General features: G+C 39.4%; 1 protein-coding gene across 1 annotated transcript in view; it reads right to left on the bottom strand.

Moving 5' to 3' along the window:
• Positions 1-3743: 3743 nt before the first annotated feature.
• MSH2 (mutS homolog 2) overlaps positions 3744-27691 on the bottom strand; it is a 56966-nt gene continuing 33018 nt past the window's right edge. The window contains exons 8-16 of the mRNA XM_065631307.1: positions 25668-25777; positions 20147-20270; positions 18922-19072; positions 16291-16388; positions 14229-14474; positions 12538-12742; positions 11923-12170; positions 7700-7872; positions 3744-5259 (exon numbers count right to left, since the gene is read on the bottom strand). Of these exons, the coding sequence (XP_065487379.1) occupies positions 5089-5259; positions 7700-7872; positions 11923-12170; positions 12538-12742; positions 14229-14474; positions 16291-16388; positions 18922-19072; positions 20147-20270; positions 25668-25777 (1526 nt within the window). The 3' untranslated portion in view covers positions 3744-5088. The remainder of the gene's footprint in view (positions 5260-7699; positions 7873-11922; positions 12171-12537; positions 12743-14228; positions 14475-16290; positions 16389-18921; positions 19073-20146; positions 20271-25667; positions 25778-27691) is intronic.

Raw genomic sequence — 27691 nt, 5'->3', positions numbered from 1 at the left:
GGACTTTCCAACGACCACCTAAAATCTGCAAGGCTTGCACTATGGTAACACACCTTGTAATTCCTTGCATGGCTTGGGACCATGTTGTGACGACAGCTGTTTTTGGAGAGTATTTGTTGAACCCACAGGCCCCGAGGAGGAGGTACAGCATGGGGCCAGGTTTGCTGGACTCGCTCCAGCTCCCCACAACACCAGCCCGGCCGCCCCTGGGCAGGAACAGCGGGTCCCTGGGCAGCCCTGGGCAGGAACAGCGGGTCCCTGGGCAGCCCTGGGCAGGAACAGCGGGTCCCTGGGCAGCCCTGGGCAGGAACAGCGGGTCCCTGGGCAGCCCTGGACAGGTTTGGGAGGGTGCAGAGAGGTTTACGAGTTTGGACTGTCGGATGTCAGAGGCATCACGGTGGCGTGGGAACAGCCACGCAAGGGGAACCTGTAGGCATGCTGAAAAGACCAACAATCTCCAATCTAGATCCCACAGTGGTGTGTATTTTCCTGAAGTTTGTTTTTTTTTTTTTTCCCCACCATTTCCATGCACAAATAGAAAGATGCAAGACAGAGGAAGACAAGATATTATTTCAAAATCTCGGTATGAAAAAAATCTGTGTCCCTCAGGGTGTAAACCAGCAACCTCAGGCGGGCACAGACACTCTTTAGGAGTGCTGGCCAGGCTCCTGCTGCCCCCACTTCATGGTCCAGCAGTGGGCTGGAGGTGGGACCAGACTGCCAGCATCATCTGCTACAGCCCTCCCTGCTCAAGCTACAGGTCTGGCAGAGCTCACAGCGACCCACATGGGAATGGTTACGTCCTTTTCGAGAAAAAAAAAAAGCACTTTGAAGCCACCCCTTGTGTGAGCGCATTGCTCTGACAAGCAACGGCATTGCAGTATGCAGCGGGACCAGGTAGATCAGCAGGGGAAATGTTCTCGTAAGCACAGGCTATTTACTCTCAGTTTTTCCCTCAGCTCACTTTTTTTAGCACAGCTGTTTCCAGCTTTCCAACTATCCCTACAAGGACAGAACGATTACATCCTTATGGAAACTGCCACAAGCATTCAGCAGCTTAACCCAGGTGCCAAGGCACCTTTTTCTACAATAGCAAGAAGGCAAATACATTTTCCCACCTCTCGAAAAGCACGACTTGCTCCAGCTGCTTGAGGAAAGCCAATCTGCCATCCGCTTTACGGTGTTGTTTCCTTTAGCTACAGCCACTGCTGCTGGTTGGGGTGGCAGGGGACACTGTGTCAAGAGGGCTAAGTCCCAGCTGCCACTGAGAATCATTAGAAATTGTCACTTCCCTCTTCCACATGAGAGGTTGCTTCCTCCCAATTTGACCGGCACAGCAGCACATGCAGGGATGTAGCTACTCCTGTCCCACCCCATGCAAAGGGTAAAAAGCATTGCTGATAGCTAAAATAAGAGACACACATACATGTCAATGCAAGGTGCTGCCCTGTGTGCAGGAACAGCGCAGACCCCTGCCAGGAGTGGGGAAAGGGAAGGCAACGGCCTGGGAAAGGCAGCTGCAAGGCTGGGAGAGGAACCGCAACACCCAAGATACAACTGCAAACAAGGCTTCTTCAGCAAACAGGCAGCATCAAGAGGGAAGTTTTACCTGCAAGGGTTGCAGCCACCTCACAGAGACAACAGCACCTCCCCCATGGTCTTTTAAGGCTTCAGGCTCCTATAGCCACTTGTTTACCTTGTTCCCAGGTCAGCAAGACGCAGAGCATTCAATGCATGACCTCACGCTACCTTGGATGCAGAACGGCAACTGCTCTCCCTTGATTTTTCAAATAAATGTCACACTGCAGAACAGCAGGGTCAATTGTCATACTGTTTTGTAGCCACAGACATCTCTCAGCCTAGGTACTGGTCATGTATTTGAAAATTCTTCAAATGCCATGAAAACCAGTTTAAACTGTCATCCTAATCTTTCAGCAAATCAGATCAAACTTCTCACACAAGCCAAGACCTCAGCAGAGCTGCAAAGGCAGCATCTCCACCAGGAAAGCAATGAGCTCTCATGTAGCCTCCTCTAAATCTGGAAAAATTAGACCACAAGCACTCCCAGATACTCACAGACTAGTTACCAACCTGAGCTAGTGCAAAATCATTGTGTTCAACAAAGCCGAAGCCAGTAACGGGCCTGCTTTCCATAAGCAGGTATGTCAAGTTCTCCTGGAGGCTCCTCAAGCCAGCTTCAGGGCATCTTGGTCATGTTCCTACCATTTCTGATTCCAAAACTACCTCAGTTCCAATGGAGCAAAGAGATACACAGCAACCTGTCAACAGCCCTGTTTGAGAACTTTCACAGCTGCAAGCAGGAGCAGGCAGAGCCGAGTCCCAGAGCCAGCAGGCTGCTTGCCCAGGGGTTGTGGGCTCAGACCCCAAGTCCTCCAACCATAACCAGAGCCCTCCGAGCACCTCACCAGCTTTTGACCACAAACCAAGAGGTAAACCCAGCATTTCCTCAGCAGGCTGTTACCAGGTGCTCCTGCACACAAATAGGTTGCTTGAACTCCTAAGAGGTGGGCAGTCAGGTAACCAAAGGAAAATAATTCCTTTAGTGTTTCATCATGTCTGCTCTTTTCTTTTACCCCACCTAATGCAGTTTACTTCCCAAAGAGCCTTCTAGATGAACAGTAATGGCACAGACTAAAAAGCCCGCACCTGCAGCAAGTGTTCAGTGCCAAGCTTCCTCAAGCGAATGAGAAACTTTGCATCTTCATTCAAAGTGACAGTTAAGTGGCCCCACTGCTCCTCAAAAGCCACATTATTTTGCTCCAAAGCTTTGATAATCTTTGTGAAGCTTTGATAATCTTTGCGTCCTTGGCACAACTCTGTAATAACCAGGCAAGTTCTGGAATTGTTCCTGTCTCATAGGTACATTTCTGAACTAAAAGCTAGCAAAAATAGCCTGCGTGAAATCACACTACCTGTATCCCAGTTTACAAGCAGCACTGGCATATGGAGACTAAACTGCCTGATCCTCTCTTGCCTATATCTGGCAGCAGCAGTACACTTGTAGGGGGGAAAGTGCAGTGTGCAAGAGAAAATAGCTGGAACGATGCCTTAAAATCCCATTAAGTCGCACCTTTCTTCCTTATGAGTGTTGAAGGGCATGAGAAAAAATGAATCCTTTTTGTTGCAGATGTACCCCTCAGGGAGCAGCACATCTGGTTACGTGGGAGCAGCTGTCAGCCTCCAGCCGCAACACAAAAACAAAAGCTGCCTTTCCTCAGCATACTGCAGACATGCTGTACCGAGGTACCACATCCAGAGAGGAAAGAGTGGACACTTAAATCATAAAGAGGCACTGAGTGAAACCAGGAATCGGGTTCAAAGCAAAGAAGTGGTCCCTCTTGCAGGTGGCAGCTCAGTGAGGAATTCCTTGACTGGGTGCTGTAGACAGCGAGTGTTCACACAGGGTCAAGGGGAAAACAGGGAAGCTTTTGGAAGAGAAAACCAACGATGGTTTTATGCATGTCCCCATGATTAGGGACAGGAGACCAGGCAAGGAGCATCTTTGATCAGACCACGGATATCGCAGCATATGTAGGAAGAGGCTGGAAGTAGCAACCGCTCCAGTCACAAGAACTGTCTGTTTCTAGCGACAGTTAAAGCAGCTTGATCTAATAAAAATCATGTGTCATGGCAGTATTTGATACTCTAAGTTGACTCTCATTGTCTACTTTATGTATAATTCTGTATTTTAGAACAGCTTGAACCAAATGAATTTGCACAAACATTACTTTATGCAACAGATTTTTCATTCACACACTTTCCATACACAGCTACTGAAAGTAAACGCATATACTGACTGCTTGTAAATGCAAGTCTATTTTTGTCTCTATAAGTAGAATGCTTTCTAATTTAAACCCTAGAAAGGTGTTATGCAGAACCTGAATGACTCTCACAAACCAACCTTTATTTGCTTCTGTTGAGATGTCTCTTTTCCATGTTCTAGTCGAACTACAAACAAACGCTATCCAACAGCAAGTTGAACAAGACACCTTTCACGACTACTGTTGGAGCATTTAAATGCAGACCACTGCAACAGCTTAATCCCTGACGACGAGCTATGGCCCAGCTTTACCAGCAGCACTGCTGGCCCCAGCACGCACCCACTGACGCAACAGAACACAGCAAGGGTTTGCAGGGCATCCCCGGCCTGACTTTATTCCTATAATCTCATGTGATAAACACCTTTTCCCATTAATCTCTCAACACTGACAGTTTTAAATATAGGTAAAGTGTTCCAGAGCTACAATTTAAAATGCTAAACTTCAAGAATATAAATTCATACCTGCACGCTTTCAAAATGTCTGTGTGAGAATTATATTAGATAAAAATCAAAGTGTTCTTTCTTTGTAGACAGACCTCACAAATCATGACCAACTCAGAAGTTACAGTTTAACTGGAACTTCACTCCAGCCTCTGCTTACATTACAAAACCATCAAAAAACGCAAGAGAATTACCACCACTCAAGCATGAAGAGCAGACCTGTAGTATGTTTGACTCAAGCATTACCATCCACACAGCAAACAAAAAATTCCCCCGCTCCCCAGCCTCCACACAGGTACACATACAAAAGCTTTATGACAAATCACTTAGACTAGATCCTTTTTTTCTAATGGAGCACTAATCTAGCATTACTAAAACTTCGCTGAATTAATTAACATAATTGCATCACACACAAAAGAATCATGATATAGGACAAAGATTTTGTGTATGCACTGTTGCTTTTCAAGGCTGTGGTAGTTGTGTGCCATCTCAATTGTTATACTTTGTAGAACACTTCTTTTTCTGGTAAAACATTACGGATTTTGTCAGTACAGTCAATAATTCTCTCAATACTAAAACCGCATTTTATTGAAAACTTCTAAAAGCAAACAATCCTCACAACTAAAGCAAGAATCTGGCACAGAACGTGCTCAGAATCTTTTACAAAATAATTACAATCCAAGAAAAAAAAAAGCCTACATAAATTAGTACAAGTATCATAAAGCATAAAAGCTACAAGACAAGAAAATGATAGTTCTTGCAATGTAAAAAAATGCTTCATGAGCTGTATCCTCTTCTCACACCTTTCACGATGTAACTTTCGTTCGGGAGATTATTTCATTCACAAAACTGTTGTTCTTTGCCAACACATCGTTTCTCAACTCTTTCAGCTTCATTTTGATGTCTTCTTCTGACATATCTGTCAGAGGCAATGCTTTCACTTGACAAAGAAATTCCTGAATTATCTTTTCTCCTTCCTGAAACAGAGGGAGGAGAAGGAAAACAGAAAGGATGTTTAGATTGCAAGCGGGATTTTTCCAAATTCTGTCAAAGATACAAAGTATTATTTAGCATCAGAAACTTTTTGCAGGCAAAAAACACCATTATTTTTGCACTTACTCTCATGTTCTCAATACCAGAATGATCTAGTTATACTGGGATCCATTCTTTCCCCTTTCAACCCATAAGAAAACAGCATCATTTGATCAGCAGAAATACAATATTTAACAGAGAGCTCCTATATGTGTTCCACATTTAATTCCAGCATGCAACTGCATTAGGTGAGGATTGCTAACTATAATAGCATCAGAGTGGCCATATTACCCAAACTTTTTTTGAGGAACTGTAAATGAAAACCAATGTTTCAATATGCAAAAGGAAAGAACAAAGTGTAACCAAGCAACTGGAGAGTGGCCGTCACCAAGGAGAACAGATGATAATTAAGCTTTATGCATATGCTTTTACACAAACAGGCAAAGTGGAACTTCTAAACAATCTGAATTGAACAGCAAGAACAAACACTTCGATGAACAATATTCAGGATCCCTGTATGAGAAACAATTTGCCCAGAATACAGAATTTTGTCTAAGTCCTCCCCATTTTGAATTTTAGGACACTACTGCAAAGCTTTCTTAGTTTTATCATTTAGGACTAACGCAGTGTGTTTTCAGTGTAGAAGGCTCCAGTGGACCTGGAAATGTACTAGCATGCATTTCCCTCTAAACGTGATGTTAGCAAAGGCAGATAAATTGCCCGGGTGAGACATCTAAAGCTATGCCATTCTATTGCCTAGAGAGCTTATGAAATATCACGTATTACTGAAATATCCAAGAATAAAACATGATACTGTATTTGTCAGAAGTGTTTGCCATGTCAATTTAATTTACACCAACTTAAGACCACAAAGCCATGTCCAACTAATCTGAAAAATCCTTCGTCGTGACATCTAGCAAGCTGGCAAAGGAAAGGTAATGGTGGAGCAACTGAGGTGATTGGAGGGGGAACCTCCTGGAACTAAGAGGTATGACAAACCAGAGATAGTTCATCCACAACATCAGATCCACTTACTGATCCAGGAACAAATGCAGTAGCCTTCTGAAACTGAAAACAAAGGCACAGGTAACAGCCTCTGTCTAGAGCAAAGGCTTTTTAAACGTATAAAGTGCTTTGGATGTGGACTAACGCTTCAAGGCTTCCATATACTGGAGTATTACAAACATTGCCACTGAGCTACAGGAGGAGACAATGAGTTACAAGGCTGCAGAGTTTCAAGCCAACTGCTGGGACACAGAACTAAGATTGGTGAGCAGATGCATATGCACGCAGCAAGGAGGACCTGACTACTGGCAAAAAACAATGCAAGTCATAAGGCAGTAGGTGGCTTTCCCAGGAGGCTCCGACAGAAGTCACTGGACGGACTCCTAATGCAGCAACAAGACAACATGGGCTATTCTGGAAAAGCTTCCTGCAAGCCATTTTTCTCCTCTACACCACCTGGCAATGAAGTTTCTTTTAAGAGAAAGTGAAGGGAGAAGAGAAAAAACAGTTCACTCAGATGGCTTTACACAATGTAGACATGATCAGGTCCATGCTGAGATGTGGGTTCCTGAACTTGTGCTTGAAGCCGGTGCAAAGCCAAGAGCATTTTACTTCAGTTGAGAAGAGAGAACCAAGCTGAAATTCTCATATGTGAAATGGGAAGAGCTTTATGACACCTGTAAATCAGACATTCCAGGTCCAAATTGTTGTGTCCTTCAATATGATCAGCTTGTGAGACGTGTTAGCACTGATGGGGCATGGAAGGGCACAAAGGAGAAAGCCGTGCACTCAGCTTTTCCCTGATGGGAACAGATCTGAACATGTTCACCTTGAGCTTCAAGAAATCAGCACTAACGAGCCCTCAAAGTAAGAGGCAGCAAAACCAGATGCAACACACATGCAGAGCCAAGAATAACCTAAACAACAATTAAAACAAAAACTGTAACTTAAGTCCAAAGAAACATCGCAGAGAAACTAAATAGCCAACAAAAGTGATGAACACAAAATACTGGCTTGGTTCCTGCATAAAGAAAACCCCACAGGACAGCCAGAGACATGGTCCCTTTTATGACTCCAGTTGCAGGCCAATCACAGTAACTGCTGATCATTAGTCTTTAAGAAAAAAAATTAGTTTCGCTCTCATGGCTGTTTTTAGATAAAATTCTTGTCTATGTTAACTTAAAATGAATCTATACCAAAATCCACTATCCTTGAACATCTCTTATACTCCTAATGAACTTCACAGCTAAAACACTTTGTTATGGAAAAATAAGATTATAGTTAATTATCCTCAAGCTTTTAGGGAATCTGAATCATTAAACTGTCTTGCTTGGGCTATTCAAGCTAAAAAAGAATTTAAAAGCATTCCTGATAGCAAACCTCTCTTTCTCTGTAGAATTTCTTGGCTGGTGGTTCTCCATCAGATTCGTTGGACTTGCCAATGTTTTGAAATTCCTCCAGCTCCAGTGCTTTCTCTCTCGCACTTTCTATCACATGTTTTGGGAAAGCCGCCAACTCTGCTACGTGTATTCCAAAACTCTGGTCACAAACACCTAGATGCAGAGAGAAAAAAAAAACAGCAAAGAATTCTCAAGAGATAATATGGCTACACAGAGATTATATGAGCAAACTTGTAATTCTTCTCTGTTCTGAAAAATTAAGGGTGTGAGTTCATTTGGTTCTCCTAACATTTTCTGATTTACCTTCTGGAGTATACACAATAACACAGACTAAAGAATATGCTCTTATTTAATTAAGCTCTCTTACAGCAGTAATTGCAGAGCTCCAGAAGTGCTTCAGGAAGAAAGGACAAACTCTTCAGGCAGAAAGAATTTCCCTCTAGTACGTGAATGAAATTGAATAATGGTTTTTATTAAAGTACTTTAGTGCAGTCTGTAGAATCTGGTAATTCACGTAATTTATTTTTTAATATCTCTCTTGCATTTTTCTGTATTTATGTGAACATATGTGTGTATATAAATATAAATATTAAAAATGTTGCATTTTCAATCATCGTTCTCCTCCTTTACATCAGTACCATGTAACTCCTCAGTCTCCAGGAGTTGTCTTTAATCATATCAAAAGCTTTCAACTTTAACTTTACACTTACTTCAATTAATACACTGTTTATAACATTTGGTTGAGAAAGAAAAGTTCCCATAATTGCTCAAAATATGCAAATTATACACAGTTACATAAAATAATTTTCACTTCAATATCAAAAACCCTCTGATACGATCTGCCAACTCCATTTGTTTACATTACCATAATTCCGATTGGCCACCCACAAATATTACTACATCCTTTTATTTCTGGTCTCCAGCAAGGAGTTATGAATAAATGAATTACGCATGTAAAATGATACTTAACTAATCATCCATGAAATACTGAATAACTGAAGCACAGGTAAAGGAAAAAGCTTCAGATTTTTTTCTGTTTTACTAACTTTTAATATCTCGCGTTTCTTAAAGGAATTTAATATTTTTAAGCAGAAATTAGTCGTCTTGATTTTATATTAAAAAAGCACACCTCCCCAGACACAAAGCTAACTCAGGCCTCTGCTCAGAGAATCCTGAGCAGAGGCCTGGAGAACAGTACTTTCTGTGTCTCCTCTTCCAGCAATTCTGTCACACTCTGGAAGCATGAAGACAGGGATGAAAATAATGTTTCAAACTTCCTTGTCATGCATTTCAGATTTAGTTACACATTTCAAATGACATGAAACCTGTTGTTTCAAAACACAGCTGCATCCGAGCTGCCTATACGCACATCCTGGCCTGAAGAACATAACCCTTCCAAAAGGGAAAGAGCGCAACACTAAATGCAAAAACTTACATGAAAGACATCAAATTTGAGACCAAGTATTTTAGGATGAAGATTTCATAATGTTGTGTCTCATCTGACAGAGGCTTAAGTAGATAGAAACAAACTATTGTGCCTCTATGCTCAATAGCACTTCCAAGAAAATGGATTGAACGACACTGCATACACAAAGAAAAGATGTGTATGACTGAAAATGGCAAAAACTGATTGGAGAAAAATAGGAAACTGGGCTTCCAGAGTTATATTCAGGACTAGAATGGGTGAGTTAATACAGGTTTAAAAATTGGGGTGGGGGTCTGAAGAAAGATAATTCCCGCAACCATCTGGGGAATATTAGGGGTATTTATCATAAAAGTTGCTATTCCAAAGGATTTAGAAGGTAGAAGGTTTAGAATCGGTGTATGTTTCTTCCCTCCCCAATGTAAGTACTCAAAATAAGGCATCTAAATAAGGATGGCTTGTTTGAAGATACTGTACATCGCCAGCTCTCGCTGCATTGAAAACACTCATAGCTTCAATGTACACTTGCAGTAATTTATGACTATACTTGTCTTCAGTTCCCATGCCACATCAAGTCACGTTTTAAACACTGATTTGAGCAAGGCCTTCAGAGGGCTGTGGACCTTCACTTGGTGGAAGGAGCTCAGCATGTGCTGGAGAAGATGGGAAAAGGGGAACTAGGAAAGAACCCCAGGTGCCACCTCTCCACAGGAACAGGCTAGGGACCAGGGCCACAGCACTTTGGGGACTGATACTCAGAAGCAAAGCCTGGGGATTGCCTGGAAAAGTGCATGAACAGTGAGAACAGAGGCCATTTCTAAGGAATAAAGACCTCAAAAGACAAGGACACAGAGTTATAAGAAAGAAGACTGCGGCAGCCAGAGATATTCTAAGCAGCTTTAAGTAGACTCTCAGTAAAGGCAGAGGAGAGCAGTTGTTCTGGTAGTGCTTTGATTCCCCTTGTTCAGAGCAGTCTCCCAGCTTCACAGAAAAGTACCCGAAGCCTAATTGCAAGACCACAGCCATAGGGCAATACAAAATTAGAAGTGGTTATACAAGCAAAGGCCAAGAAATGAAGTAATTTCACAGATTTAAAACCAGAATAAATGAGTAAGATATGGTCAATTAGGAATGTCATAAGAGTAAAACTAGCATGGTACCATTTGAGTGAGGCTCAGATCAGGATATAATAAAAACACATTTACCTATTATCTAAAGTCACTTAATAGTATGGTGATAGCCTGCGAAGATTATAAAAAAAAAATCTTTAAAAGCATAATGGTAAAGTGTAATAATTGGACAGCACATTAGATTCATTTCAGAACAACATATGCCAGAAGTAATGAAGTGAAAAGTCCTGAATTGGCTAAAGAAATCAAGAAATATTGGAGAGAGTTCCAGGCTAACACATACTGAATATGCACTGATCATGAAAAGCAGAGTTATTATGATGAAATAGCCAAGCAAAAGCAAGTACTTGGTATTATGTCAACATGACAAAACAGCTTTTAAAGTGAGGAATGAAGTTCAGCAATTGTACCTGTAAGATTAAATCCTAAAGGAAGAAGATAGAACACCAGCCTGCAGGACTTTACATACGAGACCAGCTCCTTAGCCTTAACAAGGGTGGATAACAGTCATTGTTTTAGTAAAGATAATAGCCTAACTCCTCAAATAGTTATTCCTTATTTGAGAAAAAAACACCCCACAAGGTAAGTTGTTGATCAGATCCAGTATAGCCACTGTGTTCTATAGTAACCATGTTCTACCCACCTGCGTGTCATCTAACTCATTCCTTCGTTGTGGAACACAAAAAATTAAGAGGTATTTTTAAGTGAAAACATAGCATAACAGTACTCTGCCCACATTTGAAATCAAAATCTCAGCCCAAAGGTTGGCAACCAGACTGAAATGCTCTTATGGGAACAACAAAAATCACTGTAGAGTTTACAACTAAATTAGAATGCCATAAATGACGACACCTTGCAAGGCACCGTTACACAGCACTGCTTTCCTTATCAGAAATACAGGCTCCTGCTGAAAGGAGCAAGAACAAATTATTTGGGATATAGAGAAGCTGGAGAAACCGCTTATTGTGGTTAACAGATGAAGTTTTGAAATTTATGCCCAATTAAAAATTGTCTAATTTAATACCAAAAGGAATAATTGGATCCACTAAAGGATTTAATTAAAATACATTTGACTCGCCTTACACTAACGAAACAGGCTACTTGTTTTACTATTATGCCATTTGCTAACAACTAAACATATGATGTTTCCTATATCAAACTACTGCATAAATTGGAGAAAACCTTTCTTAAATGACTAAGCCTTATTACAATAGACATTATTTAAAACTGTCAGCACATAAAAGTTGCACTCATTTCTTTTAAAAGAACAGTTTAAGGAACAGAAGTCTTGTCTATCAGCAGGTTAAAATAGCTGATTTAGGAAAACAGAAAATAACCTTTTCAAACCCTTCTCTCCACTCTTTAAAAAAACAAAATGGGATCAACCTCAAAAGCATTGACTTGAGTGACAGAAATAACCTAGAAGTCTTAACAAATAATCATCAATATCATTACCAACTGTGTGCACACACAGACAGAGCTCCTGCCATACACACCCTCTATGGACACAGAAGATGTCTATTGTAAACCCTAAGCCTGGAGTACGACAGGAATTTTTTTTATGATGTTGTTTTGGTCCCCTCCCTAAAGATTTCTTCCTCTCTCAAGGCAAAATGGAGTTTCCTCTATTCACCATTTACAGAGTCTTACCTTCCTTGACACGATAAAGCATCGTCAGTGTGTCATCACTGGTCAGAGCAGTAACATGTAGGTTATTTACGGTTGGCACTTGGTCAGCAAGAGCTGTCAGTTCATGGAAATGTGTAGCAAACATACAGAAAGCACAGATTTTGCTAGCAATGTATTCTGAAATAGCCCATGCTAAGCCAAAGCCATCATAGGTAGAAGTTCCTCTTCCCAGCTCATCAATGATTATCAGGGAGTTTTCAGATGCTGTCCTGAAAACACAAGGGTATTTCATAAACACCTGAGAACAGCATGAACTCTGGATATCGGAGTACCGCAAGTTATGTTGTAGAGGCAAAGCATAAAAGAAGCAAAAGATCTTTCCTATTTACATAACGACAAATGAATAAAGTGCACACACATATCTTTCCAAATTAGTTTCTCTGTCCCATTTAGACTTTGGCCTGGTAGCAGCTCTCTGTGACCACTGAAATAAACAGAAGGCTACTTCAAGAACTTACGAGCCTGCTTAAAAGGACTTGAGATCCTCCCTAAAATGAAATCTTAAATCCTTCTTTCTTCGAGCACCTCCTTTCCCATCAACCCCAACCAACCAAACCAAATAAGCACGGGACTTACCTAAGGATTGAAGCCGTTTCTAACATTTCAGCCATGAAAGTAGAGACACCTTTCAGCTGACTGTCTCCAGCCCCAACACGAGCCAGGATACAATCCACGATGGTGACTTCTGCAGACTCGCATGGCACAAAACACCCAATTTGGGCCATAAGAACAATCACACCTGTCTGTCGGATGTATGTTGATTTTCCCCCCATGTTAGGGCCTGGAGAAGAAATTTTGCAAATGAATTAAAAAGAACAGTCATCTTTTAGAATTCAACAGTTCTTTTAAAGAACAAGCTCTAAATTAAAACAAAGCATGTTTAAACTTATTATTCTCTTGCCAGGAAAGAGCAGCAGACCTGTCTAACAGGTGCAACAAGTAGCTCCACTACTACTAAGGCTCGCTCGTCTTACTGAAAGCTGTTTTTTCAAAATAAAAGTGATCAGAGAGCATTAGGGGCTTCATAAGTTGTAGAGTTTTCAGAAGTACAAGCAGTCATCTAAAACAAATAAGCTTTAAATTAAAAGTCATCAGTATTGCTGCTTAAGAATGAAAATAATTTGCTTTCACCTCAAACAACAATTACAATTTGTCTGTAAAAATGAAATATCTTGGTTATAGACTGGGTACAAGCTAATGGGTGATTTAAATTACAATCTAAAGGGATTCTGAGTCAGCAAAAACAGATATTAAAAAGCTAATTTCAACTGAAGTATTTTCCAGAAAACTGTTCATTAAAACCAATTTTATACCTTAGCTAACCAGAAAAACAGGCATATTACCATGCATTTATTAAGATTTTTAGTTTTTATTTATTTATTATGTCAGAAGTGTTCATTAATCATTCTCTAATTTCAGATCTTTGCTACTCAGAATGTATGTCAAGGACATCTGGATGGAAATTAAAATTCAATTAAATGTATAAACACTAAAAATGTTTTCCTGTGTCGTAAAATTATCTTAATTACACCAGAGAATAAGGAAAAAATGGTACAGCATTAAAACATGTTTCGTATTTGAAATCAACCTTAATACTAAACAAAGAAAACTTTAACAGAGAGGCTGCTTAAAATCTTCCTACAGACGGTGCCTACGTGGCTACAGTACAACTGATGCCTGGTGGAATTTTCCAAATCACTTAAGCAGGTTTAGATTGTCCAGCTCCTGAGGTCCCCTGGCTTATGGAGATACAGTCACTAGGGCAAAGACGACATATATTAAGGAAGGACTGATTTCTTATTTCCTACTGCCCTAACATTCTTTCTCTTCTTCCCAAATGACTATTTCTAAATTAGTAATCACCTTCTCCAAACACTGCATTTTAACTACAATTTAACAACTGATTCTATGACTGTTAGTTTGGAAGATGAGAAATATGTCTGCATGTGCATAAGCACATAGAATATCCACTATCAAAGGAAACATTTCACAAGAACATGGTGGATATTTTCTTTTTCTAATATAATACATAACGATCGCTTATATCCTCCCTTCTTTTCCAGAGCTAAATTTTATCCCCCATACAGGAACACGAACAAGTTACTAGGCTGATCACGCTTTGTTGATTAGAGAAATTGTTTTGATAGAGTTTTATTGGGTTGTTCATTTGTTTACTTTTTTTTTTTTTAAGACATCATTACTGGAAATACTTGAGATATTTAAAACATATTAGAAATGACAAATGAAAAAGAGAACGGAAACATTACCAGTAATAATGTGGAACATCTGCTTGCCCTTCTCAAATGTAACGTCATTGGGGATGAAGGCCACCTCATCTTGCACTTCGACGCAAGGATGTCTGGCACCTTTCAGCACAATCCTTCCCTGTCCTTTGTCCAGAATGACAGGACGGACATACGGCACTGGTGCTCCATTTGACACGTGAGCAAAACTGACAATTGCATCTAACTGAGCTATCACATCATTCATTGTCTGTATTGGTTCTGCATAACCTGTTTTTGATTAGAGACATAAAAATTCAACACAGTTAGAAATTTTTTTGGTTTTTGCTGAAAAGACATCTTAAAGCCTGTATTGAGCCCATAAAATTAATTAATCTGTATTAGAAGTCAATTTTTATTCAAGACAGCAGTCACCTTCTTTGAGAGTCTAAGATGTAATCCTAAAGTTTCCCTGCTTTTGGACTACAAAGGGAATTTCTTCAGACCAGGAAAAGGAAGAAGTGAGGCCGTGTTGATTGTTTTGCCTTAGCACAAGACACGGAGAAACGGCAAGTGCTGGAAATCCAGTACGTTTCCTTCCTCAATGACACGCTGCATCTTGACGCCCGTGCAAGCAAAGACAACAGAGATACAGCACTGACAATTCAGACACAGCAAGCATTGGTGTTCATGTGAATGCTAGGATGGAGAGGTCTCTAAGTGCCTGTGACACCAGACAACTGGACTATGTGGCTCAGCACCCCCAGGACCAGTTTAAGTTTTGTTGTTTGTTTGTTTCAGTGAAAGGGATGAGGGACAGGAGTTTACAGAGGCAAACCATCTAACAACTGCAGGTGGAAGCATGTGTCAGGAGAGGTGAGGAGTGACCTGCACAAAGAGTCCTGCCTTTACAAAGTACATTTACCCTTCTGACATCATCTCTTGAACTGGCTAGGTGTAGATAATTAAGAGGACTTGAAGTCACTTTCTTTCATGAATTACACACATAATCCAGTCTTCTTGATTAAATTGCCCCCACTTGGGGAAGAAAAATGCTTTTTAGATACACTTGTAAGTCTATGACTGCACACCAGAGAAGCTTTAAGCAGCAGCAAAAGACTTCATTAAACATACTAGGCATTTATAAATGACATATTCAAGCTAATCCCACTATATAATACCCACTTAGCTTTCCACATAAATATACAAACCTTCATATGCTATACACAAAAAACACCACTTGAAAATTACCAAGATACCAAAAAAAAAAAAAAATTATCTAACAAGCTGATTTTGTAATATACTGGCAAATTCTTTATCATGACAACAGGTCAAAGCTTATGAAGATTTCCACCGTAACTTAATACATACTCAAATATATTGATACATCAGCTTCAAAAGTGTTTGTCTTCAATCTATTTCCCCTTAGCTTAAAAATCATTAGTGCTTTCACTTTCCACTTCCCTCTTTCAAAGAACCAAGATTGTCCTGCTGGAACTAGTGCCTTTGGGAGAGGCAATATTTACAGAATCCTCCAGCCCAAATTCCCAGATGCCTCTTCTCCGTTTGGTGAAGGATAGTAAAGAATGCCCTGCAAGAGGCAATCTTGGAGCAAAATATAGGGAAATTAATTAGGAAAACAATAATTTTTTCTTGTACCATACAGACAATGACTAACTTGATCTTATATTGCACACCAACGTTCTTTCTTCACCATCCTTCACAGACCTTAGGTCCCACTCCTCACTTCTTTGTAGCCCTTTACCTCTTCTACCTTCTACTTAGCCTACTGTTTGGGTGGAAATGCCCAGAGTCGGGGAGGTGGAGGAAGGATAGATGTGGCCTTTATGGGCATATTTTTTTCCTTGTATGGGATTAGCATTTGCACACACCCCATCATGGCACATTTGTAGCAATGCCAGGAAAGGGTCTGACGGCAGTCTGACGTATTTCAAACTTTCAACAACTGCTTGAAAGCCAAAACTAATTTTTCACACTAATTCTTTTGGGGAATGTTACGGTTCTTCTCTATAGAAGGACCTAGAAAGTAACTGCAAGTCCTCTCAGCATTCTAGACTGTGATACACATCAACATTGACACATTCACCTGAAGCAATGTTAATGATTTCCTTAACAATTGCATCCTGAGCCTCTTCATACTCTTCTCTGTTCTTTATGTATTCGTCATTGACGGAGCTCAGTTTGCTGTGAACAAAACCACAATATTTAGAAGCTGTGATGTTCTGTCTTCACTGCTGTAATGCCAAACTTCTGGACTCCTCATCTATGAGTCAATACCAGTTGTCCCCACCTGTTTTAACAGCAAGGTTCAGCACAAAGCAACTGCTCTATGATTCATCCACACCAGGATATCCATAAGATTAATTCCAAGTTTAAGATCATCCACAAGGGCCAAAGAAGCAATTCTAGCATCTCTGAACATATCATTAAAAATCTTTCAGTAGTTATTTGTTATGGACACACTAGGTGACAAGGACTTGCTCTTAAAGCTGAATTTCTGACCATTTTGCAACAAGATGTAGCACATTATAGAACTGGCAGAGGAGAATTGCTGCTAAGCAACTGTGTAATTAGCCCAGAGTCCTACAACAGGCTTATCAGAGATTAAGGCACTGACTTCTTTCATTTACTAAAAACCTCAGTGAACTACTGTCACTAAGAATGGGCTTTAGTCTTCAAAATAAGGTAAGCTAAAATCAAGAGAGAGTTTAAAGAAACGTTTATTCTTCTCAATCTTGTCTCTGAACATGAAGTAGAGTCTGCAGGACTGAATATGAAACATATGCAAGGAGTGCACCCACACTATAAGCAGAAGTCAGCCTTGTGCTTCTAGTACTATCTACAGAAGCAACTGTAACTTAACTAAGCACAGAGAAGTCTGTTGTATTAGTGATCCAAGGGCTTCTTCCCTAAGGGAAAGTAACAGATGACACAGTAGAGATTTTAAGTACCGTCCTCTCAGTTACAGAAAAGCTTAACTTCATCACTATGCTTAGAATCATAGCATATTTAGAAGGAAAAAGCACTGTTTTAAATTTCAGAGATGTTTTGAAAAATTATCCTCTGAGTAAATGTTAAAACAAAATGCAATTAAGGTTCACACTTTGTTCATTTAAGCAAATTGGTGTGAAATACACCAACATATTGGTTGGTGTGAACCAATATCTTTGCCCTCCTTTCCAAAGCAAAGGATTTATTACTATGAAAGTGAGTGACTAACAGAAACAGTCACTATTGGTAATAGCACTGGCTTGAAACCAGCTTTGCCCTGTAAGCAGTGCTTCTCACACGTCTGTCAATCAAGATCTCTTTCTCAAACTCACTTCTCTGATGCTAACTCCAGCAGAAACTGTTATACAAAAAGCAGTAGCACCATGGTTGGTTTGAAACAGACTGTACGATGTGTTAATCTGCTATTTTTACCCTTCCGTATATAACACACACATGAGACTTAAAGACTAGTTTTCTCCTGGACCTGCCCTAGGCAGACAAGGAGGAACTTGTCAGGAGGTTGAAGTCCAGTTAGGGGCTGATCATTAGCAGCACTTCTTAGGTCTGTTAATCAAGGCATAAATAGTATCAATCTGAATGACGGGACTGAATGCACTCTCAGCAAGGCTGTGAACACCAGCACATTAAGGGGAGCTGTCAGTATGCAGGAAGACAGGGCTGCCATTCACTGAGATATCTACAGAGTAGAGAAATAGGTGGCAAATCCAAAGTCCTGCACCTGGGATGCAATAACTCCATGCAATAGTACAGACTGGGGTCCAACTGGCTATAAAACAGCTGTGAAGTGACTTTGTTTTCACAAAGAGTGGTTCAGCACTGGAACCTGTGCCTCATGAGGTTATAAAGGATGCTTGGAGGATGGGCACCTGGGCAAGGCCTTGAGCTGCCTCATCTAGTTTTGAGAGAGGATCAAATTCCTAAGGTGGCTTTGCTTTGAGTGAGGGGTTAGACCAGCAACCTTCAAGAGATTGCCTTAAATCTAAGTCATTTCTTGATTCTGCATATGCAACTTTCTACTTTGTTCTGTGTAAAAATAATGAAGTACAGAAAGAGATTCATCTGATGAATGAGGTAGTCCTTGCTCCTTCTAAAAAGCTCTAAAAGTGCTAAAAAGTCAACAAAAAGTACAGATTTCTTGCTTGGCTGACCTGTGACAGAACTGCTGTCTAGACACGGAGACACTGAAACAGCATTGATGCCATTAGCCTGAAGACTGAAATTTTTAAATAGCTTAATCTATAGAGCCACAGAATGTAAGTCAAATACATAGAAATAACAGAAATTACAGTGTAATTTGGAACAACAAAAAAAAGGTCATCACCAACAAAACTGCTGCATGTCATATTTGGTAATAAAACATAAATAGCTCTTTTCCTGTTGCAGTTTGTGAAAGTGTCTGTATAAACACTCATAATGAATGCAATTATGCTACTAGGTGCAGCTAAAACAGAGGAATTAGCCCAAGTCAAAGGACCAAAAATAGCTAACAGTTGGCAAAGTAAATGGGAAATGCAGCTTTTAACAGAAACTGTATGACTACTCCTCCCTCATGCCAGTCTTGCTCAAAATCTGTGAACCCAGTAAAAGGGTGAAAATTCAGCCTTTCAAAATGTAGGGAAACCAGTTTGACAGGAAAATTATAAAGAAAGGAACAACTTTATTTCTTTCACAACAGGCTTGAAAAACTAGCAAGATGATCTCATACCTGTTAGTAAATTTAACACCGTTCTTCTGTGTATCAACTATTACGTATTTTGAATTGTTACGGAGAACTTTTTCCTCCTTGCAGGTTATTCGGAAGTGGTGTCCAAACTGTGAATTTGTCTCCAGTTTGATACTCTTGCCAGCTTCCAAACCTTTTAGGTGAAAGAAAAAAAAAAGAAAACAACTGTATTATCAAAAATCCTGCAGTTTGTGCTAATTCTGCTCACTAACCCCCGTTTGTATGATGTAGCCTCTCTTAGATACACTATCCAGTACAATTGCTTTGGTTCTGTACAGCTATGAGAAATACCTGGACCTAACAAGGTTACTGATTTATTCTCTGCTCTTGCTTTGATATGCTCTCAAACTGCATATTCAAATTAGATTCATGATTATTGTATTGGCACATATTCTCCAGAAATGTGAAAAAAGTTCATAGCACACTGCAAGGCCATTCTACATTGCTGCTGTAAAGGAGAGCACCTGTAGTCTTGTGATCCTTTTACTAACATATACTTCTGCTGGTGAGAGTTCTCGTTCCATCCCTACATAACCTTGCCTTTCCTTCTTTTTATCCAGGTATCTTGTTCAGACTACAAAAATCAAGCCTAAAAAACCACGCAAGCCTTAAAGGTATAGCCTAAAGTAACTACAGTGTTGCCAGTTTCCTTGTCATATATGCATTAAAAATTGGGTTTTTTTTTTTAAAGTTGGTCTTTAAATGCCCGATTCATCAGCTGCACACAGATTTTTTTGCATAGGATAATCAATTCTTTAAATGTCTCATTTGCTTACATATCATATTTTGCAAAGAACGTCAAAAGAAAACTACTGTGTCCTGAATCAACACTCAAGAGAACACACAGGGGGGAAAGGGAGATGGAGAGGGATGGGGAGTGTGGAAAAAGTTTCCATGCATGTCCTCAAAGGAGGTAAAACAGAACTAGGCTTAGCCAAGACTTAGATGAGTTACAGTTCTATAAAATGAATTACTGCAGTATCTTGCAATGTACAGGACAATTTCTGAAATATTCTGGAATGCTCTCCTTAAAAAAAAAAGAGCCAAAACACACCCAGTTTTCAACAGATTGTACTGTGACAACTAAAGTCACCCCAAACTACTAATAAAATAACACATTCTTTAACTCCTCTACGCCAGTTTTCATCACTTGTTCTCAAAACATTTTACAAAGGAGCTAAGAATCAACAGAAGTTTCATAACCTACCTAGTTCTTTGGCTGCACTCTTTAAAAAGGACTGCATTTTTTCTTCCAGTTCATTCATTTTCTCTCTTAATTCTGTCAAGTTAGGATCAAAAGAAGCCTTGACAAGAAATTCATGATTCTCCACCTAGGAAAATTAACAAGAAACAATTCATGTGAACACAGACAGTAAAAATTTTTTAAAAATCACTGCCCTGATCATACAAAATGAAATGAATTTACTTAATTTATTCAATTTATTTTTATGTATAATTTTGTACTGCAATGCTGTTTGTGACAACTGGTGTCTGATTCAACTACGAAAAAAATACATCTCAAACACTTGTTTTCTCAAATAATATATTTTATACAAGCAAAATACACCAATTTAAAAGACTCCTTTACTGTGAAATGGAGTTGTCTGCACATCTATTTGCATACAAATAACTGAGCAGTAGGCGGGATAAAAAGGCAAATCAGAGGAAACTGTCATGTACATAATCTGTATGCTAGCCTGGACTTACGCAGCTAATCAAGACAGGTGTAAAAGGATGGGTTGTTTCAAAACAAGTCTGTTGAAATACAAGTTTCTGAAACACTAATTTCTGCCCAAAACACACTCAAGAGCTCGTGGAAGAAGGCTACACAGTATCACCAAAAACCCTATCCAATTTCAACCCAGTTATTTTGAGTTGAAAAGCATATACATTTCCTCTCAAGATACGTTTTCAGAGGCACAGATGAAGTTGTATTTCATCTTTTGCCCCTCTCTTCCCCATGCTTCCCCTGCCAGGTGGGTGTTTCTGATGACCTTACAAGCTTCACGTTGAATTTGCAAGCACAGTTTGTAACTGCTAAATAAAAGAAACTCCACTTTCAACATACAAACTTCTACAATCAACAGAAAATTAGCACTGCTGTCCAACATGGAAACCAAGCACTGGATTTCGTATTAGTGATATATTTCATCTAAGTTAAAAAAAACTTCCATGAAGCTTCCTCCAGCTGCAAAGTTGTATGCAAAGCAGCTGCAAATACTTTGCAAGACACACCGAAACAACATAGTGGTTTACATACAATTTCACTTTTACCCACAAGTATATGTTAGTAAGAGAAGGAAAGTTCTACTAAGGACAAGAAGCACTTGAAACCTGCAGTGCATCAAAACAACTGTAAAAGCATTAGACTGAAGACTCCCAGGTTTTGCAGCAACTTGGAACCAAGACCTGGGAACGCAATCTGAAGAGGAAAGCCACACGGCTTATCCATTTTTTATTTGGAATGGGGGGAAAAAGTCAATAATTATATGAAGAAAATGCATAGCATACTGCATATTCAAAGGTTTCTAATTTTTTCTGATAATGATCATCTACCAAGAGATACTTAATCTTCCACAGAAGTTCCATCATAGAAAACCGAATCATTGGCACCTGTTTTCTGTGTGTAACTACCAGCATGGCAAGATATTACACTCAGGCACACGTTTTGGTTCCAGCTGTGTTGTCTGCAAACACATTGCAATGGCAAAGGTCTCCAACAGCTTAACCATTTTGTGGACTCCACAAAATAACAGATTATGAGATTTTGGAGGACCATCTTGAATCTTGGAGGCATTAAGGAAGGCGTATGAATGAATTCATTCTGTTACATCCCTGTTGATAGGCTTTCTCTTGCCTTTCCCTTAATAATTCTGCAAGAACAGCAAAGAACACGCAGCAGAAGAGACTGTTCCCGGTTTTATAGGGCAGATCCTGGATCTGCATCCGAAGCTGGAATGGCCGGGCTGCAACAACACACACACCAGCCCTTGTCATGACTGGCTTCATGAGACAAGCAAGGCTGACAGTCAAGTGAAAAGTTATTTTGTTACAGAGCTCCAAATAACTATGTGAAGCCTGGCATAAACTGCAGCAACCCCATAACCTCAGGAGAAGGCAGGCAGCACTGCGAAGGACCCGGTCTGGCTGTGCTTCCAGCCTTTGCCCCAGCTGCCATGTCAGAGAGGCTGACAGGCCCAAAACCAGGCCCCGAACTTCACCCCTCAGGGCCTCCTCGCCGCAGACAAGCTCTCATCACACCGCAGGCAAAGATCCGTACGTGGCTAGAGCTTATAATGTGCAGAAAAGCTACGTTACTGCCTCACCCACCGCTCAGTCCAGCTGTCCTGGGGATGGAGTTGGTTTTCATGTGTTTGTTGCTAATTCCACTACAGCTCCAACAGACCTGTGATGACAAATAAACCCAGTGGCGGCTGGTGTGCAAGAAATTAATCATAAACTGCCATGAAGCTTTGAGACAGGAGCATTAAAATAAAATTACTTCAGCTTCTGCTTACATTAATAGCCTGGATTAGGGACTACAGCAGTTCCAGATCACATTCGCAGCAGACCAGGCACTGCAGCCCCAGAGTAAGTGGCCGGTGGCTTTTCCAGGTGTAGATACCAAGTCTTTGGGACATCTAGCAGCCTACATCCCATTACCTCAGCCTGAAAATCTGAACTTAAAAGTGTATAAAATCCAGGTGTGAAGGCAGCTTCAAATATATTTAATTACACACTCCAACTGCTATAGGGCAGCTCCTTTCTCATTGAGGCCTCCTGAAGTAACCCTTAGCAGGAGACAAGCAGAACTGCTCCATCTGACCACGCTCGCCAAGTGAAAGTGTGATCGAGCACATAGAAAACATTTTAAAATTAAATTAAAAGTTCAGCTAAACTGCTAAGGAAGTAAAATGATTATGGTTTACTAAAAATATTAAAAACCAGTGCTACTAATTAATCTATAAAAACATCAGGCACCCACAACTATATTACCCTCCAACATTCTTGTCAAGCTGTGCTCCTCCTACAGCAGGATCTCAGCTATAATTAGGTAAGTTACTTAAAGCAAACTTTTGCTTTTCTCTTCCGCAACCCTCAGTGTGAACACGGCCAACAATCTGGCAGGACAAGCGTTAACAGGAATGTGGTATTTGAGTTCTTCCTGCTTTGTGCCTAATGAATTTACCATCCCTTAGAGCCCAGCAAGGCTACACTTCACCAGAAAAATGGAAGAACACACCAGTGAACCCAACTCGCTCTCCTATCATCTCCCCAAAAGAAGAATGAAAATACTCATCATCGTGACATTTCACTGATAAATTGATCACTGAAATTAGAGCTCAGTACTGCATTAAATACAAATGTGAAATTTGTTTTAGACATTAAGGAATGCAACAGACACATGTCACAGATTGGTGTGAACACTCTTCCTACCACCTTCGCCCTATATATAACCTTTTACTGGCAAAAGTCATGCAAAGCGTTATAATGAAAGCAAATGCCTTAACGCAATGTGGGTAAAAAACAGCTAGACATTTCCTTTTGTTCTACTAAACACACTGCATTTTTTTAGTGCAAGTTTTTGCTCAAAGCTACTCTGAAATGAATGTTCAAAGTATAAAATACTTGATGTAGTAAATAGCAGATTAATATCCCAGCAGTGACAACACTTTGATAGTTGCATATGTTTACTTACATGAAATGAGACCCAAGTGAGTCGCATTTCCAAGGGGTGCTCAAACGAATGAGGTGATTGCAAATAATTTGCAGACTCTGGGACTATGTTGAGCTAGTTAGCTAACCTGAAAAACAAGTCCTTCTGAAAAGGGCTGTGCTTTTAATACTCGAACCAAAATACTATATACCATAAGTGCTAACAAACTTTGAAGCTGCCCTGACTTGAGGAGGTGGTTGGAGTAGATGGTTTTCCAAAGGCTCTTTATGATTCTGTGAAAGACAGGAATGGAAGTGACAGTTTCTCAACTTTTATTACAGCTAGGTAAATGAATAACCACATCCCACACTTTTTGATCTCAGATGTTTGGTTTTATATTAGAATGGATTATTGACATAATTTAGTTGCTATGACAACCTCTCCTTCAATCACACTCAGAATAGAGCTGGGTATTTTGTTTGAGCTCCCTAAAAATCTAAGAGAAATTTCAAGTCAAGGTTGAAGTTTTAACATTCATATGGAGAAGGTTTATTCTTCTGGTAAAACCAGTGTTGGCTTATCTATAGCAATCTTCCAGTATCTTGAAAGGGGAAAAAAAAATATCCCACACAGCGGATTCTATGGAAATAACTGACTTGTTATTCTGTTTAGAAGGACAACAAATTTTAAAGTAGAAGCTGAAAAGAAATTTGAAGGGCTGGACTAGGAAGGGTGAAAGCTTACAACAGCTGTTAGTTTTAAAGAAAACAGAGTCCCAGGGCACACAAACTGCATCAACAGATGGTCTGTAACTAGTATAAAGCTATAAATTTCTTCATTAGCATATATCACAAATTACAGCAACACATCAATCAAACAGTCTTTCCTTAAACAGTAAAACACAGTTGATGAATGCATACACAGTACAAAGAGATAAAAAGCAGCACTTCTGCCTTTGGAGAAAAATACGCATATTTAAAATTTTAAAGCCACTACAGTTTTCAAAAGTTCAACATCTTGCCCTTACTACCATGCGTGGCACATGGTTAGGTATATCTCATATTTCTACAGTCAGCCAAGACTGACATTTACGACAATCCTAAAAGCCTCCCAAGTTTTCCAAAATAAGTGAAACATCTTATTGAGAAAAGAACACTAAATATATTTCTAACCAAGCAGAGGAAACAGTGGTATTATAGAAGCGTGTACATTTCAAAATGCATCTCACCAGTTCTCTAATATAATGAGAAAAAATGACACACGAAACTAAAACACTTGGCATTGGTTTACCCAGTTAAGCAATGGTTCCTGGGTTTGCTTGTGTCCTAAGCGTTCAATGTTAAACAACAATAATCCAGCTATTTATAGTCATCCCTGCTCCTTTCTGCTACAGATTTAAGGAACAGGACTGTTCCCTCCAGCTTGTTTTCACCAATTTTTTCCTCTTAAAAAAAAATGCCATCCTTCCCTTGCAAGCATAGCTCTAGCAATAGTAATCTTTTATAAGCAGCTGTAGATACAAGGCTAAGTTAATTGTAGTAGCTTTCTCTCTAGCGAGAAATGTCTTTACACTGGAAAGTAAAGTTGATCTTTATACCTAGGTCAATAATTTTTCAGAGGCAAACTTAGTTTTGAAGACTTAATCCTACCAAATAGAACCAAGTCTAATGAACTTTATAGAAGCAGAGAAATGTGTAAGTAATAAACATATTCTGGCTACGTTGTAGATTTAAGATGTATCACAGTAACTTTGAAAATAGAAGAAAGAAGCAGAAAAGTGACAAAATAACTTCCCCACTTTTAACACTCTTGAGGTTTTTAAAAAAACGTTTCAGGTCCACAGCAAGTACCCAAAGCATTTTTTCATTGGCTAGATAATTTCAGACAGTCAGTGAACATCCTCTTGATATTCAACTGCTATACTAATACAGTCTATATATTCCATGGCTAAACTATCACTAACTACTTAATATAGATGATCAATTAAATTTAGTGAGCATGGAGCAGATTGCAAAGTTCAATAAGAAACTTTAATTGCTAAGTAAACCCCCTCCCACACACCAGCCCATACCTTATCCATGTCCAATGTTGTTTCTATCATCTCCAGAAACTTTGAGAAGTCAGAGAAGATATCATTAAGAGGTGTTATAAATACTGCCAACAACAACATCTGGTGAGCTCCTGTTAAGAATAAACAAGAAAAATCGTCATTCACAAAACCCCACAACTTCACTAGAATTCACTTATCCAAGAAAAACAACACAACTATACAGATGGTTAATTTTTATTAAGATTGGTTATGATTATATCACTGATACACATATATCATTTTCCAAAATTGGCATTATCCGATTTATATTCCAATTAAGCTTGTACCTATTCTATCATCTTTGTTTATATCTGGTGGTATTAATTCCCTCCTCCTATGAGTAAAACTACAGACAAACAACAGTTTGAAAGCAAACCTGCTGTCTGAACATTACCTGTTCTTGCACACAAAAAGTTGAAGTGGCTTTACTAAACAGTGTCTTCTACAGCAACCAGTTTTAAAGATGCAAAGTCTATCATCATCTGCCCTCAGAGTTTTTATTTTTTCTTAATTAAAGATTAACCTACCAAATATTCCTATTTTTTGGTACAATATGGACATGAACAGAAATCAAGGTGTATGGTTTTTGGTCTTGTTTTCCTTAAAAAAAGACCATCTACTCTAACCTGGTCTTTATATAGTCACTGATCTTTCCACTAAACAGGAAGTCACCAAAATTAAATTAGTCTTTTCCAATGCACTTTGTTAGCACAGATACTCTGTAACACCAAGTATAAGTGCATAGCACACATATTGGTTGGAAGTCCACAGAACACTGTAAGCATCAAATGCAAAATGCAGTTCACAGTTAAGTTAGTGTGCACAGATATTGCCAATTTTGTGAAAGAAGTATTTTCTTCAGGCCTACAAATAAGCACCTATCCAGCAGCCAGCTGTGAAAACACCCTGTTACTAAATGAATGTTTACATCTTTGCAGCCACTTCAAGTTATGATTTAATCACAGGAAGATTACCATTATTGACTATACCATTCATGCAAAACGCCTCAAGAAGAATCCAATACTATGAGCTTATAGTCATTGGATTATGTGCAGAATTACAATATTTGCCTCCAATGTTCACAGGCAACGCTTTGCACATTAACAGAAAAATACAGAATAAAGCTCTGGCTATTCCAAAGCCTCTCAATTTCTTACCAGACTAGGGAAAAATTCTTAATCTTTCCAAAGAAAAATTTCAGTCCGAATTTACAAAAGTCACACAGTGATTACCCAAGTGAATCTCTCTTCTCTCTCAGCACTGTAACTCAGGTAGAAAGAAAAATTTTGGTTTGTTTCCTTTTCTTCCTGTGCCTTTTTGCTTCCCAGCTCCCCCAAGCTTTTAAAGTTAAAGCTCTCAACTGATGAGTATCTATTAATAGAGAAAAAAATTACATATTGTTGAGAGGCTTCTGCTGGCTAAAAATCTTCAAAACTGAGAGATCTGAAATAAAGCACAGCTTGTTTTTTATTCCAGATCTCTTGCTTGCTCCCTATTATATCTTTTTTTCCCCCTCTTGTAAGAATATAGATCTAAACCAACCTAGAAAATAAAAGGAAGAGAGTGAAGAGCAGAAAAGAAGTTTCACACACATTCTTCAGAGTGGACTTAGCATTTCCCAGTGCGCCAGCTGACAAAGTACCTGGCACACACAATGAAATGATCCTCAGTAATCTTGAATCAATGAAAAATGATTGTTCTTGAACTTAGAAGCAGCAATTACAATTTCTTTTCTTGGAAGGATTAAACTGGGAAGTTTCATGATACCACTTAATTATTTAAGTTTGGTACAACTTCAGACACCATAGGAAGACGTCACATTCAAAAATTAGAAAATATTAATTCATTAAGTAAATAAAATACTAGTGTATTTACATATATTTATGGTGTGGTTCAAACTGATACAATGTAAAATTGCTTTACACTTTCAATCCAACTTCATATTCAGTATCCAACAATTGAAGGAAGTAAAATAGTAGAGTTAGTGAACACTGAGGATTTATCTA

Source organism: Caloenas nicobarica, chromosome 3, assembly GCF_036013445.1.
Source record: "Caloenas nicobarica isolate bCalNic1 chromosome 3, bCalNic1.hap1, whole genome shotgun sequence".
Classification (NCBI taxonomy): Eukaryota; Metazoa; Chordata; class Aves; order Columbiformes; family Columbidae; genus Caloenas; species Caloenas nicobarica.
Note: the sequence above shows the minus strand (reverse complement) of the source record. Positions and strands in the feature narration are given on the sequence as shown.